Source organism: Leopardus geoffroyi, chromosome D2, assembly GCF_018350155.1.
Source record: "Leopardus geoffroyi isolate Oge1 chromosome D2, O.geoffroyi_Oge1_pat1.0, whole genome shotgun sequence".
NCBI lineage: Eukaryota > Metazoa > Chordata > Mammalia > Carnivora > Felidae > Leopardus > Leopardus geoffroyi.
The window spans coordinates 72,726,735-72,744,587 of NC_059334.1; the positions used below are offsets into that span (position 1 = coordinate 72,726,735).

General features: G+C 34.9%; 1 protein-coding gene across 2 annotated transcripts in view; it reads left to right on the forward strand.

The window, feature by feature from the left end:
- Nucleotides 1-17,853, forward strand: part of ATRNL1 (attractin like 1) — a 784,731-nt gene that overhangs the window by 297,231 nt on the left and 469,647 nt on the right. For both annotated transcript variants that reach the window (XM_045439061.1, XM_045439062.1), the window contains exon 22: nucleotides 3,625-3,719. In XM_045439061.1, coding sequence (XP_045295017.1) covers nucleotides 3,625-3,719 — 95 coding nt within the window. The remainder of the gene's footprint in view (nucleotides 1-3,624; nucleotides 3,720-17,853) is intronic.

Here is a 17,853-nt window from a genome sequence, read left to right on the forward strand (position 1 = left end):
GGATCCAGAGAGTATAATGCTAAGTGAAATAAGTCAGCCAGAGGAAGACAAATGCCATATGATTTCACTCATATATGGAATTGGAGAAAACAAAGCAAAACAAATGAACAAAGGAAAAATAAAAAGAGACTAAAAAAAAAAAAAAAAAGGAGACAAACCAAAAACCAGACTCTTAACTATAGAGAACAAGGGGAGGGGGGTGGGGGGGATGGATGGAATAGGTTAAGGGCGTTAACAGTACACTTAACTTGGGGAGCACTGAGAATGTGTAGAACTTTTGAATCACTGTATTGTACACCTGAAACTAATTTAACACTGTATGTTAACTATATTGGGTTAAAAAAAAAAAGTAATTCTCTCACCTCTCTTGTTCACACTTAGCCCTCCTGCTAGTTCGTCATTACTCTGTACCTATGAATAATGCAATAAATTGAGTAGATTCATAATCAAACAGGACTTCCTTTTTTCCCCTTAAAAATATATATTAAAATAAAAATAAACCTGAAGGAAAGAATTACCAGAATGCAGCCCTTTGCATAGTAGTTCAAGAATAAGGGAAGGGCAAGGAAGGGAAAGAAAGGGAAGGGGACTTCTTATTTTGTATACCGTAATGAAGTGGTTCATTAAAGCAATATAAAAACTTCTTTTCAGATTATGTACATTTGCATAAACGTGGTACACATTTTAAATGTTAGTGTTTTATGTCCTGTACTGTATTTAGTTAAGAATTTCAGAGTAAATTTCAGCATTAAGATACGTGTTTTAAGTGCCAGGTAATTACTCATTTGTAACCCCCCCTAAAAATATACCAGCAAAATGACTAAAACCGGTGGGGGTAGAAGTAGGTCATCTCCTAGTTAAGTAGGAAATTGCACACTTGGTTTCTGGAAGACTTTGGTTTAAGCAGCTTTAAAAGGAAACATTTTGGGAGTACCTAGGTGGCTCAGTCGGTTAAGTGTCCGACTCTTGATCTCAGTTCAGGTCTTCATCTCAGGGTCGTGAGTTCAAGTTCTGTCTTGGGCTCTGTGCTGCACATGAAGCCTACTTAAAATTTTTTTAAAAAATTAGTAATTATCATTGACTGATAGGTACTCTTATTAGTCACTTGAATTGAATGATACTCCTACTAGGTTCGTTCCAGGATTCAGACTTATATTTTTAGCCCAGCTGACATTAGGAATGATCATTACCATGTATAATATACATTATACTTGCCTTGTACTTCCAACTCCAATAAATGAGAATAGTAAAATCAAAGTTGAATGCCTAGCAAAGAATTCGATTGGACACGATTGTGGCACAGGCTAGAGTCTATAAAAGCAGAAGAAAGTCTGTGCGCTTGGGGCATTTCAGCCTCTGCTTATAGCTACGTAGGTGTCCCGTGCCCCAATCCTTACTTCCAAGGAGCTATCTACTCTTGACTTCTCAATACTTAGTTTCAAGCCCCCCCCCCAAAAAAAAATTTACACACACACACACACACACACACACACACGTATAATTATGCAAATTCTTGAAATTAGTTTTGAAGTGTTTACAATTCTGCTCTTTAACTGTTGATTTCCTGGCTTCATTGTATCAAATCTCATCTAAAGTGTTGATGATTTCCGACTTGTCCTCTCTGAAACAAACTGTTGAGCTCAATTCAGCTGATCACTTAGAAATTCAGTAAGTATCTCAACCTTCCCATTTTCAAAACTAAGCTCATATTTTTCTCCGACTCCCCCAAAATAAAACCTAGACTTCTTACTCGTCTCAGTTAATGCTCTCATTTTGTATGCTCTTGGATCAAAAAACTTTACCTTTCTTTTTTTCAAATGCTACATCTGGTTATTCAACTAAACCTGTGTGTTGTACCTACCAAATACATTCCTAGTGACTGACCTCTTCTTGTGACCTCCACTGCTGTCACCCTCGTCACCATCACTTCTTGGCTGCGTCTTGCCACAGCTTCTTTACAAGAATCCTAATTAAGACTTCTGGGGTTTGTTGTTGTTGTTGTTAGGTTTTTGTATTTATTTCCTCTGTCTGGATTGTATTTTCGTCAGTAAACTCCATGGCTTATATTCCTACTATCTTCGATCTTTAAGTGTTCCTTCTCAAAATTGCAACCATACCCCTACCCCAACAGCAATTTCTTTCCTTTATGCTAGTTTCTTTTTCTTGAAAACACTCATTGGCATCTGTTATACTATATACTTAGGTTATTTACTGACTTCTAATGTCCATCCAATAAAATATGCAAGTTTCACGAGGGCAGAAATTTTTATTTATTGTTGTGTTCCCTGTGCCTAGAACACACTGGCCTATTGAATTTGCTGCTATAGTTTCTGGCAGTCAGGTGAAAATTGGAAATATGACCTTTTGCATAATTCTCATTATCTCATATAAATCCTGAGAAGGACGAAGTGTTGCCTTACAATAAATTGTACAGGAAATACATGAGGTGGACCTTATAAAGTATATAGTAAACAACATGAAGAATGATGCCTTGATAATTTTAACAATAATTTCAGCGATATTATACCTGTCTTTACTTTTTATTTTAATAGTGTGTAATGGCTGAGGGCATAACGTGAAAGATACAGATCCAGAACATAGAAGTCATCTCTAAAATAATTTGAAATGTTTCTGTAAAGGTGGCAGTTTAACATTAATGAGTAATTCTTTACTCCTATATAGCCTATGAAGCTACTCATGATATATATTATAACATTCAAATGTTTCACCTTGGTTTCAACATTATATATGAACAAAATTAATAATTGTTTACTCCGATTTCTTTTTTAAAAATTTTTTTTATTTATTTATTTTTTTCAACGTTTATTTATTTTTGGGACAGAGAGAGACAGAGCATGAACGGGGGAGGGGCAGAGAGAGAGGGAGACACAGAATCGGAAACAGGCTCCAGGTTCTGAGCCATCAGCCCAGAGCCTGACGCGGGGCTCGAACTCACGGACCGCGAGATCATGACCTGGCTGAAGTCGGACGCTTAACCGACTGTGCCACCCAGGCGCCCCATACTCCGATTTCTTTTTGTCAATTGTTAATGAGTCAGTTCTGTAGAATGATGTTTATCATAGGGACATTTTAAAAATGCTAAAGATAAAAATTACCATAATAATAAAGGAACAAATAAATGCATTTTAGTATGTGATAAAATATTATTTATCATTTAAAGTTCATGTTTTCAAAAAATTTTGTCTTTCTGAAAGTAGGGTACCAAAATGTCTTCCTGTCTGTTTTTCTATCTATAAAATTTTAAATGGAATAAAATGCACCAAAATGTTGCCTATATTTTTCTCTAGTTGTAAGGTTATGGTTGACTTTTAGTTTATTTTTTACTTTTGTGTAGTTTCCAGAATGTCTGTTGTGTTTGTAGAGCTTTTGTAATGACAACAGAAGTAATACATATAATTTTTAAAGAATTAGGACTTCTTCCATATCTGTATTTTGCTTTTTGTTGCTCGATGGCAAATAATTATATTTTCTCAATCTTGAGTGGGCCACTAATAATTAATGAGAATAATTTTTAATACTGATATGCAATATGTTTTCACCTAACTTTTGTTTATCAAGTAGTTTGTAAAAGTGCATATCAGGATTGTATTTTTTTCCCCACAGACAGCCTTTTGATTGACTATCAGTTTACCTTCAGCTTATTACAGGAAGATGATCGCCACCACACTGCCATAAACTTCATAGCGAACCCAGAACAGGTGAGAAAATAATTTAACTTTTATAATTATTATATTACTATCTAGGGTTATAAATTTTTTGTTTTTTATATTACTATCTAGGGCTATAAATTTTTTGTCATTTTTATTGTAATTTTAACTGCTTCTCAGAATTATCTTACTACAGGGCTTTTGAAGAAAGGCTTATCCTGTTAATTTTTTCTTTTCATAAAACTTACGTATCCTTGTAATCTGGGGAGTTTAATATTTCAGCTTCTGCAAAGTCCTACAATTTAAATTATACATTTTTATTATTTTTTCAGTCTTATAGCAGTGTTTGTGCATGTAATTATGCTCTCAAACTCAGGGTAGCCTTATTTGAAAATAAAGCCCAGACATTAAAAACATGTTATATTAAATATGTTCCTTTTCTTATAAATCTACTGGTTTATCTAAGTTAGATGAATACTGGCTTCTTTTTTATCATTTTTTTTTAATTTTTTTAACGTTTATTTATTTTTGGGACAGAGAGAGACAGAGCATGAACGGGGTAGGGTCAGAGAGAGGGAGACACAGTTTCCGAAACAGGCTCCAGGCTCTGAGCTGTCAGCACAGAGCCCGACGCGGGGCTCGAACTCACGGACCGTGAGATCATGACCTGAGGTGAAGTCGGCCGCCTAACTGATTGAGCCACCCAGGCGCCCCCATTTTTATCATTTTTATTGAGATGCAATTGACATACTACATTGTATAAGTTTAAAGTGTATAATATGTTGCTTTGATACATTTATATATTGCAATATTGCCATAATAGCATTAGCTAACACCTCTATTATGTTACATAATTATCATTTCCTTTTTGTGGTGGGACTAATTCAAATTTAATTTTAGTAACTTTGACGTATATTATATTGTCCGTAATAACTATGCAGTGCATTTGATCTCCAGGACTTACTCATCTACTGGTTATAAGTTTTTATCCTTAAACAACATCTGCCCAATTTCCCCAAGCCCCAGCCCCAAGGGGTTTTATGAGTTTGGCTTTTCTAGATTACACATGTAAATGGTATCCTTACAAGTATTTGTCTTTCTCTGTTGGACTTCTCTCACTTAGCATAATGGAGTACTTGTTTTTTCAATCAGTTTACTGCATCAGTGTTATAATTTTAAAACTTGATGAAGTTTAACTTTATGAAAGAATAATCATCAGTAATCACAGGAAAAGGCTCTAAGTTTGTTTGAAAGTAACACATACATTCCCATCCATCTGAGACCTAATATAGTTAAAAAGTCAAAGGAATGGGAATATCAGCCATTTGGTTTATTTTGGTGGAGTTTTCGTTCTTTTGAAACTGAAAATAACTCTTTCAAATGAAGATGTTAGAAAAGTGAAGATGTTGGTGAAATATTTGAATCATTCTTTTTTATTTCATGTGGTTAGAACTTTCATCTGTTGAATAGTAATTCCTTACTCCCCCGCCCACCCTTCCACCCCACCTCAGGCAATCACCAGTCTCTTCTCTGTATCTCTAAGATCAGGGTTTGGTTTTGTTTTGTTTAGATCACACATATAGTGAGATCTTACGGTATTTGTCTTCCTCTGACTTATTTCATCTAGCATAATACTCTCCAGGTCCATTCATGATGCAAATAGCAAAATATTTTTTATCGCAAAATACTATTCCCTTGTGTATTTATACAACTTTTTTGTCCATTCATCCATTGATGGACACTTATATACATTCCATAAATTGGGTATTATAAATCATACTGCAGTAAGATGGGGTACTTTTTTTTGTTTTTCTTTTTTTTTAATTTCCTTTAGATAAATTTTAGTTTTCTTTTTAGATAAATACTCAAAAGTGGAATTGATGGATCATATGGTAGTTTTATTTTTAATTTTTTCAGGAACTTCCATATTCTTTTCCATAGTGTCTGCACTAATTTACATTTCCACCAACAGTGCATAAGAGTCTCCTTTTTGCCACAACCTTGCCAACACTTGTTATTTCTTGTCTTCTTGGTAATAGTCATATGAACCAGTATGAGATGATATCTCATTATGGTTTTGATTAGCATTTCTGTGATGAATAGTGATGATGGGCAGCCTTCTGCGGTCATCAGTATGTCTTCATTAGAATAAGTCACAGGAATAAAAGGTACAACAGGGGGGATACAGTCAATGACATTGTAATAATGTTGTATGGTGACAGATGGTAGCCGCACTTGTGGTTAGCATAGAGATGTTGAAACAGTATATGCACGTTTATACACAGACACTAATGTAACATTGTTTGTCAGCTATACCCCAAAAAAATTTTTTTAAAGTCTATTCAGTTCCTGTGTCCATTTTCGTTTTTATTTAAATTCCAATTAGTTAACATACAGTGTAATGTTAGTTTCAGGCTTGAATTTAGCAATTCATCACTTAAATAGAATGCCCAGTGCTCATGACAATAAGTGCCCTCTTTAATACCCACCACCATTTAAGCCATCCCCCTACCCACCTCCCCTACAGCAACCCTCAGATTGTTCTCCATAATTAAGAGTCTGTTTTCTGGTTTGCTCTCTCTCTTCTCCCCCCCATGTTTATCTGTTTTGTTTTCAAATTCCACATGAGTGAAATCATATGGTGTTTGTCTTTCTCTGAGTTCTTTTATTTTGTATAATACACTATAGCTCCATCCATGTTGTTGCAAATGGCAAGATTTCATTTCTTTTTGATGACTGAGTGATATTTCATTGTATAGGTATACCACATCTACCTTATCCCTTCATCAGTCATTGGACATCTAGGCTCATTCCATACTTTTGCTATTATTGACAATGCTGCTATAAACCTCAGGGTTCATGTATCCCTTTGAATTGGAATTTTTGTATCCTTTTGGTAAATACCTAGTAGTGTAATTGCTCGATCATAAGGTAGTTCTATTTTTAACTTTTTGAGAAACCTCCATCCTGTTTTCCAGAGTGGCTGTATCAGTTTGAATTCCTACCAAGATTGTAAGAGTTCCCCTTTCTCTGGAGCCTCACAAACATCTGTTCTTTCCTGTGTTGTTAATTTTCGCCATTCTGACAGGTGTGAGGAGGTATCTCATCATGGTTTTGACTTGTATTTCCCTGATGGTGAATGATGCTGAGCATTTTTTCGGGTGTCTGTTGGTCATCTATGTCTTCTTTGGAAAAATGTCTATTCATTTCTTCTGCCTGTTTTTAACTAGATTATTAATTTTGGAGTGTTGACTCTGATAAGTTCTTTATAAGTTTTGGATTCTAATCCTTTATCAGATGTGTCATTTCCAAATATCTTCTCCCATTGCAGTAGGTTGCCTTTTAGTTTTGTTGATTCTTTCCTTTGCTGTGAGGAAGCTCTTTATCTTGATGAAGTCCCAATAGTTTATTTTTGCTTTTGTTTCCCTTTCGTAAGGAGACATATCTAGTAAAAGTTGCTAGTGCTGATGTCAAAGAGAATACTTCCTGTGCTCTCCTCTAGGATTGTGATAGTTCCCTGTCTCAGATTTAGGTCTTTCATCCATTTTGAACTTATTTTTGTATATGGTGTAGAAAAGTGGTCCAATTTCGTTCTTCTGCATGTGACTATCCTATCCAGTTTTCCCTTCACCATTTGCTGAAGAGACTTTTTTCCATTGGATAATCTTTCCTGCTTTGTCGAAGAATAGTTGACCATATAAATGTGAGTTCATTTCTGAGTTTTCTATTTTGTTTCATTTATCTGTGTTTCTGTTTTTGTGCCAGTACCATACTGTCTTGATGATTACAGCTTTGTAATATAACTTGAAGTGTGGAATTGTGATGCCTCCAGCTTTGCTTTGCTTTTTCAAAATTTTTAGGGGTCTTTGTGGTTCCATACACATTTTAGGATTGTTTGTTCTAGTTCTGTGAAAAACGCTGGTGGCATTTTGATAAGGATTGCATTAAATGTGTATACTGGTTTGGGTAGTATAGACGTTTCAACAACAATTGTTCTTCTAATCCATGAGCATGGAATGTTTCTCCATTTCTTTGTGTCATCTTTAGTTTCTTTCATAAGTGTTCTATAGTTTTTGGAGTATAAACCTTTTACTTCTTTGCTTAGGTTTATTCCTAGGTATTTTATGGTTTTGGTGCATTTATAAATGGGATCAATTCCTTGATTTCTCTTTCTGCTTGCCTCCTTACTGATGTATAGAAATACAATAGATTTCTGTATATTGATTTTGTATCCTGCAACTTTACTGAATTTATTTATCAGTTCTAGCAATTTTTTTGGTGGAATCTTACAGGCTTTCTATGTACAGTATCATGTCATCTGCAAATTGTGAGTTTTACTTCTTCCTTGCTGATTTGGGTAACTTTTATTTCTTTGTTGTCTGATTGCTGTGGCTAGGACTTCGAGTTCTTTGTTAAAAAAGAGTGGTGAGATGTACCTATGTCTTGTTCCTGACTGTAGAGGAAAAGGCCTCAGTTTTTCTCCATTGAGGAGGATATTAGCTATGAATTTTTCATATGTAGCCTTTATTATGTTGAGGTGTATTCCATTTAAACATACTTTTTGAGGGCTTTTTATAATGAATGGATATTATACTTTGTCAAATGTTTTTTTTCTGCATCTATTGAAATAATCATATGATTTTTATCCTTTGCTTTATTAATGTATTGTATCACATTGATTGATTTGCAAATATTCAACCACCCTTGAAACCCAGGAGTAAATCCCATGTTATCATGGTGAATGATTGTTTGAATGTATTGTTGGATTCAGTTTTCTAGTATTTTATTGAGATTTTTTACATCTCTGTTCATTAGAGATATTGGCCTGTTGTTCTCTCTTTTGTCTTTATCTGGTTTTGGTATCAGGGAAATGCTGGCCTCATAAAATGAATTTGGAAGGTTTTCCTCCTTTTCTATTTTTTGGAATATTTTTTGAAGAGTAGGTATTAACTCTTTTAAGTGTTTAGTAGACTTCACCATCTGTTCTTGGACTTTTATTTGATGGGAGGTATTTGATTACTGACTTAGTTTCTTTGCTGATTGTTGGTCTCTTCACATTTTTTATTCCTTTCTGTTTGAGTTTTGATAGTTTATATGTTTCTGGATTTTATCAGTTTCTTAGTTTGTCCAATATTTTTTTCATATTATTATCTTATAATTGTTTGAATTTCTGTGGTGTTGGTTGTTATTTCTTTTCTCTCATTTGTGATTTATTTATTTGGGTTTTTTTTTCTCTTTTCTTTTTGATATATCTCACTAGGGATTTACCAATTTTATTAATTCTTTCAAAGAACCAGCTCCTAGTTTCATGGATATGTTCTATTGGTTTTTAGTTTCTGTATCATTTATTTCTGCTCTAATCTTTATTATTTCCCTTCTGCTGCTGCTTCACCTTCATTTGTGCCTTTTCTGCCTCCTTTAGGTATAAGGTTAGGTTTTTTATTTCAGATTTTACTTTTTCCTTGAGGTAGGCCTGTATTGCTATAAACTTACCTCTTAGGACCACTTTTGCTGCATTCCAAAGGTTTTAGACCATTCTGTTTTCATTTTCATTTGTTTCCATGTATTTTAAAATTTCTCCTTTGATTTCTTCTTTGACCCATTCATTGTTTGGTAGCATGTTGTTTAATCTCCATGTATTTGTGCTTTTTTTCAATTTTTTTCTTAGGGTTGACTTCTAGTTTCATAGCATTATGTTCAGGAAAGATACATGGTATGATTTCAGTCTTTTTATATTTGTTGAGGCCTGTTTTGTGACCTTGTATGTGATCTATTCTGGAGAATGTTCCATGTGCACTTGAAAAGAATGTTTTGTTGTTTTATGATGGAATGTTCTGTTTTGTGTGTCATTCGAAGCCATTTTTTCCTTTTTGATTTTCTGTTTAGATGATTTGTCCATTGGTATAAGTGGGGTGTTAAAGTCCCATAATATTATTATATTATTATATACTATTTCCTTTATATTTGTTATTAATAGTTTTTTTTTTAATATTTGGGTGCTTTCATGTTGGGCGCATAAATATTTAAAGTTGTTATATTTTCTTGTTGGATTCTCCTCTTTATGGTTGTATGGTGTCCTTCATTGTCTCTTGTTACAGTCTTTGTTGTAATGTCTAGTTTGTCCAATATAGGTATTGCTACTCTGCCTTTCCTTTGACACCTTCTTCCGTGATAAATGTTTCTCCATCCCCTCACTTTAAATCTGCATGTGTCTTTAGGTCTAAAATTAGTCCCCTCTAGGCAGCAGAATGAATAAAAAAATAATATCCATCAATATCTTTTCCATTTACATTCAGAATGATTATTGACAGAAATGTATTTATTGCCATTTTATTACTTTTTTCGTTGTTGTTTCTGGAGATTTTCTCTAACTCTTTCTTGTCTTTGTCACTCTTGGTCTTTCCTTTCCATTCATAGAGGCCCCTTTAATATTTCTTGCAGGGCTTGTTTAGTGGTTACTAACTCCTTTAGTTTTCATCTTGGAAACTCCTTATCTTTTCTTCTATTTTAAGTGAAAGCTTTATGACCTAGAGAATTCTTGTCTGTAGATTTCTCCCATTCAGCACTTTGAACATATCATGCCACTCCCTTCTGTCTTGCCAAGTTTCTGTTGAGAAATTTCCAGCCAGCCTTATGGATCTTCCCTTCTAAGTTAAGGACATCTTTTGTCTTGCTGCTGTTAAGATTTTTATTTATCACTATATTTTGTAAAATTAATTACAGTATGTCTTGTATGTCTTGTACGGCCTGCTTTTGTCGATTTTTATGGAAGTTCTCTGTGCTTCCTGGATCTGGATGTCTGTTTCCTTCCTCAGATTAGGGAAGTTTGAGCAATTATTTCTTCAAGTAACTTTTCTGCCCCCTTTTCTCTCTCTTCTTGTTTTGGAACTTATGTAACACTAATGTTAATATGTTTGATAGAGTCACTGAGTTCCTTAAGTCTACTTTCATGTTGCATACTTCTTTCTTTTGTTCAGCTTCATTTTCTAATATTTTGTCTTCTAGGTCACTAATCATTCTTCTGTTTCTTCCAATCTGATATTCATTGCATCAAGCCTGTTAGCAATCTCTCCATCTCAGATTGATTCTTTTTTAACTCTTTTATCTCTGTGGTAAGGGTCTCACTAATGTCTTCTGTACTTTTCTCAAGCCCAGCGAGTGTCCATATGATTATTGCTTTAAAGTTTCCATCAAGCACGTTACTTATACCTGTTTCACTTAGATCTCTGCCCATGACCTTATCTTGTTTTTTCATTTGCGATGAATTCCTCCATCTTGGCATTTTGTATAAGTCTCTGCCTTCTTCTCTGTGTTAGAAAAGACAGGTCTCTTCCTCCTTAAAGTAATGGCTTTTGAATAACAGGTAATTTAGTGTCCAGAGTGTGAGACTTCAGGAAGTTTTTCTGATGTGTGCTGAATGTGCTCTGCTATTGTGTTTTGGCTGTTATATCCTTTAGGCCAGTCGTTTTTGTAGAGGCTCTTGTTGCCTGCTGTGGAAAGTATTTGGTCCCTGGTCTGAATGTGGCAAGTTTTAGCTAGGTGAAATGAGACCTGATACCACCTCCACCAGAACTAAGGCCCTGCAGAACTCTAATCGGGAGACATGATGTGGGTAGGGGGTTTGTGCTGGTCTTCGAGAAGGGGCCTGCTTCACTGGGACTGAGGCAAGCTTGACTGAGAAGGTCAGTCCTGTCAGAGTGCAGGGGTGTGGGACTTGGTATAAGCAAGTTAGACAGCCAGTGTGGGTGCTTCCCTCAGGTTGCTCTGTGATTCTACTGAGGGGCAATGAAGGGAAATGGCCAGTTCCTTTGTTCCTGGAGAAGTGTCTCCTTAAACACTGCCTGTTTAGAGATGAGATCCATGAAGACAGAATAATCCTACTGCTGTATTCCCCAGGTATTCTTCAGATCACTGTTTCTATGCTGACTTTCCCTGGATTGTTTGCCTGCTTTCTCTCAAGGAGCTGCCCAGTGGCCTTTGGGTCCATCCCCACCAAACCCAGTGACCTTTAAAACTCTAGACTTTAAGCCCCAGTAGTTGCAAGAACTCATGAAATTCAGCCTCTCTCATTTTCCAAGGCAATAGCTTTGTAGAAATGTTCTCCTTGTGTGTTCTCCTGCATGCTCCTCTCTCTCTCTTACTCTTCTCCATGACCACAGCTTCCTCCCCTCTATAGCACCTGCTATCCCTTTCTCCCCTAAACCACATCTCCACACTTCCTACTTTCTTTGATGTGACCTCTTCTCTCCCTTTAGTTGGAACGTTTGTTATGTCAGTCTTCAGGTTGATTTCTGGGGTATTTATGATGATTTCATGGTTATCTAGTTGTGTTCATGGGAAGAAACAAGCCTAGGGTCCTCCTATCTGACATCATTTTCCTACGTAGTCTCTTTAATCTACTTTGAGTTGTTTTCTGTATATGGTGTAAGATAAGTGCTCTAGACTGAATGTTTGTGTCCCCTCCCCCCCTCCAGCCCCCAAATCATGTGTTAAATCCTAATGCTCAATGTAATGTTATTTAGAAATGAGACATGGGGGAGGTAACTAGGTCATGAGGGTGGAGCCCTCATAAATGGGATTGGTACCCTCACAAAAGAGGCCCTAAAGAGTTCCCTCACCTCCTTTTGCCATGTGAGGGCACAGTGAGAAGAGGGTTGTCTATGTACTATGAAGTTGGCCTCAACAGACACCAACTTTTCCAGCACCTTTATCTTGGGATTCCCAGCCTCCACTTGTGTGAGAAATATAATTCTTCTGTTTGTAGTCACTGCCCATGTGTTAGTCTATGGTATTTTTGTTATCACAGCCCTAGTGCACTAAGATAGTTAGGATACAATTTCATTTTCTCTATGGGGATATCCAGTTTTCCCAACACCATTTGTTGAAGAGACTGTCATTTCCTCATTGTATATTTTTGGCATCCTCGTTGATGATTACTTTACCATGTATGTGTGGGTGTATTTCTGGGCTTTCTATTTATTATGTTGGACCACATGTCTGTTTTTATGCCAGTACCCTATTTTTAATTACCATAGCTTTCTAATATATTTTGAAATCAGGATACTTAATGCTTACAGCTTTGTTCTTCTTTCTCAGGACTTTTTTAGCTTTGGGGGTCTTTTATGATTCTATATAAATTTATTTATTTATTTTTATTTTTTATTTAAAAAAAATTTTTTTTAACGTTTATTTATTTTTGAGACAGAGAGAGACAGAGCATCAACGGGGGAGGGGCAGAGAGAGAGGGAGACACAGAACTGGAAGCAGGCTCCAGGCTCTGAGCCATCAGCCCAGAGCCTGACGCGGGGCTCGAACTCACGGACTGTGAGATCGTGACCTGAGCTGAAGTTGGACGCTTAACCGACTGAGCCACCCAGGCGCCCCTAAATTTATTTTTTTAATTGTTTTTATTTTTATTTTTATTTATTTTTCATTTTTTTAATTTACATCCAGGTAGTTAGCATATAGGGAGTAGATTCCAATGATTCATCCCCTATGTATAATATCCAGTGTTCATCCCAACAAGTGTCTTGCTTAATGCCCCTTACCTATTTAAGCCCATCTCCCCCCACCCACAACCCCTCCAGCAACCCTCAGTTCTCTATATTTAAATGAATTTCTTATGTTTTGTCCCCTACCTGTTTTTATATTACTTTTGCTTCCCTTCCCTTATGTTCACCTGTTTTGTATCTTAAATTACACATATGAGTGAAATCATATGATATGTGTCTTTCTCTGATTTCGCTTTGCATAGTAACCTCTAGTTCTATCCATGTAAATGGCAAGAAACTTGTAAATGGCAAGGTTTCGTTCTTTTTGATTGCCATGTAATACCCCATTATATATATATAATGTTTACACACACACACACATATGTGTGTGTGTGTGTGTATATACACACATTAGTATATATGTATACACACACACACACACACACACTACATTTTGATTTCTTTTTTTGATCCATTAGTTCAGAAATGTTTTATTTAATTTCTACATGTTTTTGAACTTACCAATTTTTCTCCTGCTATTGATTCCTAGTTTAATTCCCTTGTGGTCAGAAAAGATAATTGATACATTTTCAGTCATCTTAGATTTGTTAAGAGTTTTTTTGTGACCTAACATGATATATTTTGGAGACTATCCCATGTATACATGAACAGAATATGTATTCCGCTGCTCTTTGTGGAATTATATTTCTGTCTCTGTTAAGTACATGTTCTGTGGTGTTGTTCGACTCCATTTTCTCCTTATTGATTTTCTCTTTCTATCCACTGTTGAAAGGAGGTTATTGGAGTCTCTTACTATTATTCTGTTCCATCTGTTGTCCCCTTAAGTTGTATCTATGTTCGTTTCTATATTTAGGGGCTATCATAGTGGGTATATGTGTATGTATGTATATATATATATATATACATATATATATGTATATATATATATGTATATATATATACACACACACACACACACACACACACACACATATATATAATTTATTATAGTTATACCTTCCTGATGAATTGACCCATTTATCATTATACAGTGTCCTTGTTTGTCTCTTGTTAAAGTTTTTTACTTATAGTCTGTTTTGTCTTATATAAGTATAGCTACCTCTTCCCTCTTTTGTTTCTTATTTGCATGGAATATCCTTTCCCATCCCCTCACTTTTAGTCTGTAAGTGTCTATAAATCTGAAATGAGTCTCTTTTAGACAGCATAGTGTTGGGTATTTTTTTTTAATCCACCTGTCTACTTTATATCTTTTGATTGGGGAGTTTAATAGATTTGTGTTTAAAGTAATTATTGATAGGAGAGGACTTACTATTTCCATTTTGTTAATTGTTGTCTGTCTTATAGTTAGTGTGTGTGTGTGTGTATATGTGTGTGTTGTTGTTGTTGTTGTTGTTCCTTTTTTCACTCTTGAAGGCTTTGTTTTTTATTGATTTTTTTTGTAGTGATATGCTTTGTATGCTTTGATTTCTTGCTCCTTTTCTTTTGTGCATCTTATGTATGCATTTTCTTTGTAGTTATCATGAATTTTACATATAGTTATAACTGTTTTAGGGCGGCTGGGTGGCTCAGTCGGATAGGCATCCGACTTCAGCTCAGGTCATGATCTCGCTGCTCATAAGTTCAAGCCCCATGTTAGGCTCTGTGCTGACAGCTCAGATCCTGGAGCCTGCTTCAGATTCTGTGTGTCTTTCTCTCTGCTCCTCCCCCACTCATACTCTGTCTCTGTCTCTCTTTCTCTTTCTCCCTCTCTCAAATATGAAAAATAAAACCTAAAAAACAAATAAATAAATAAAAACAGTGTTTTAAGCTGATGAAACTTAACTTCAACCACATGCCAAAACTCTATACTCTTAACCTGTCTATCCCCTCTCTCCACTCTGTTATTGATCTTATAACAATTAACATTTTTTTTTATAAATCAGATCTAGTTATGATGAGCTCCCTCAATTTCTGTTTGTCTAGGAAAGTCTTCATGTCTCAAGTTTTTTTAAGGACAGTGTTACCAGGAATAGTATTCCTCTTTGGTACATTTTTTCTTTAAAAACTTTTAATAGGGCTTCTTTGTATATGATAAGTAACTTAACTCTTTCTTGCTTTCAAAATCCTGTCTTTGACTTTTAACAATTTTATTTGATTTCTTTATGTTCATCTTCCTTTTGTTTTCTTCAGCATCATGAATCTAGATGTTTGTACTTCTTAGATTTGGGACATTTTAGGCCATTATTTCTTTAAATAAATAAATTTCTGCCCCTTTCTTTCTCTACTCTAAGAGATATAATATATATATATAATATATGTTAGTTATATATGTAATATATATATATATATGTATATATATATATATATATATATATATATATATATATATATATAAAATTTTTTTTCCTTGATTGTATTCCATAAGTCCATTAGGCTTTCTTCACTCTTTTTCTTTCTCTTTTCTTTTTGTTCCTTTGGCTAGTTAACTTCAGATGATTTGAGTTCATGGATTCTTTCTTCTACTTGGTCAAGTTTGTCATTAAAACTATATATTGAATTTTTCAGTTAATTTATTGTATTCTTCTGCTCCAGAATTTCTGTGGTTCCTTTTTATAGTTCTGTCCCTGTCTGTTGCATTGACATTTTGTTCATATATTGTTTCCTTGGTTTCATTTAATTATTTTTCTGTGGTCTCTTATTCCTTCCTTATTACTTCTTTAATACAATTATTTTGAATCATTTGGCAGACAATTCTAGATCTCCATTTCTTTAGGGTCAGTTACTGGAGATTTATTTTGTTCCTTGGGTTATGTCATATTTCTCCCATACTTAATTTCCCTTGTAGCTTTGCACTGGTGTCTGTGCTTTTGAAGAAACAACTACTTTTCCCAGTCTTTATTGACTGGCTTCAAAGGGAAAGACCACCAGTCAGCCCAGCTAGAAGATACTGGGAGCATCAGAAACCTTTTCTGTGATTAATCATGTTCCACAAGTTTTCCTTTTCTTCGAAGGGGAAGAAAAGGTCTTAGGGTTACACACCTTCTCTCAGTTTCACAGAGCAATTCTGGCTGTAGTGAGCTGCCTGCCTTTTTCCCCTTGGGCAGTACACAGAAAATTCATGGTGTTGGATGCACATTCAATTCTCTTCCTTCCTGGAGGAGAAGTCTCAAGGTTGTGCACCTTCTCCTAATCTTGCGGAGCCATGCCAGCAGCAGTAAGCCACCCACTTACTTTCTTTATTTTTAGCTACTGTCAGATGTCCAAACTATGCTTGTTCTCTTAGTGCTCTGGGTGAGGTAAATCAGAAACAGATCCTTTAGGCAGTGCAATGAAAGGCCAGGGATGTTGGATATATGCTACATTCTCCCTCTTCCGTGTGGGAGAAGTCAAAGCCAAGGTGTTCTCTGTAATGCTGAGTGCTGCCTTGGGGCAGAGGCTGAAATGGGTAAAGTGAAATTGTTCTTCTTACTGATTATAATGTGGCTATTCTTCTTTTTATATTAATCTTTGGTACTGGAACTTTTTAATTAGATTTTGATTCTTTCATAAAGTTATTTTGGCCCATACAACATTGTTAAATCAGTGTTTTTATGGAGGATAAGGGCTGTGACTTCCTATTTCACCATCTTACTAATATCACTTTCTTTTGCTGTTTTTTAATTATATCTTAATCTATCTTTTAAGTCCATATCATATATTTTAATAGTTTTTTTTAAATAGATGAAACCTCAAAATATATCTTGCCATTTGCTAGCTTCTCTAAAGTATTTTATTGGACTTGCCAACAAATAATATAATTTCTTAAATTTTTCTTTTACAGTAAAGTAGGGTCTCTTCTCAAAAAGTAGAACAGTTCATTTAATGTTATGCCTTATTCTTTAGATTTTAAGAAGTGTCTATATTCTTTGGAATACATTTAACGTTTTGACTTTTAAATAAGAATTTTAAAGTATAATGTTTTAAGTATAACCCTCTTTTTACTTATATTGTGTTTTTTTTAACCAAGACATTAGAAATGTCAGAAACCCCATTGTTCACTGTAATAAGAAAGATTTTATAAATGTACCGTAATCACCATTGACTTCTTTTTCATTGTAAAATATACATAAAATAAAATTTATAATTTTAATCATTTTTAGGTATATCATTCGGTGGCATTAAGTACAATTACAGTGTTGTGCAACCCATCACCACTATCTATCGCCAATTTTTTTTTATCATTCCAAACAGAATTTCTGTATCCATTAAGCAATAATTCCTCATTTCTTCCCTTCGCCACAGCCCCTTTATTCTACTTTCTGTCTCTGAATTTGTATATTCTAAGTACGTCACATGTACAACCATACAATATCTGTCCTTTTGTGTCTGGCTTATTTCACTTAGCCTAATGTTTCCAAGGTTCAGCCATGTTGTAGTGTGCATCAGAATTTCAATTTTTACCATTGGCCTCTTGAATGTTTAATAGTGATTACAAACTTACATACTTCTTTGAAGACATGAGAAATTTTATTATACTTGGAACATCTGGAATGTGAATACCATTTTTCCACAATATTATCCATAGTATCACATGTGTAGGTCCAGATTAGGCATAATTTTAGTTTGCTTCTCTCTTGACCATCCTCTCCTTTTTCAGTTTCCTGAAAATATCAACTGCTTCCAAATGTCACAGCTTTCTGTTTTATATCTACGGT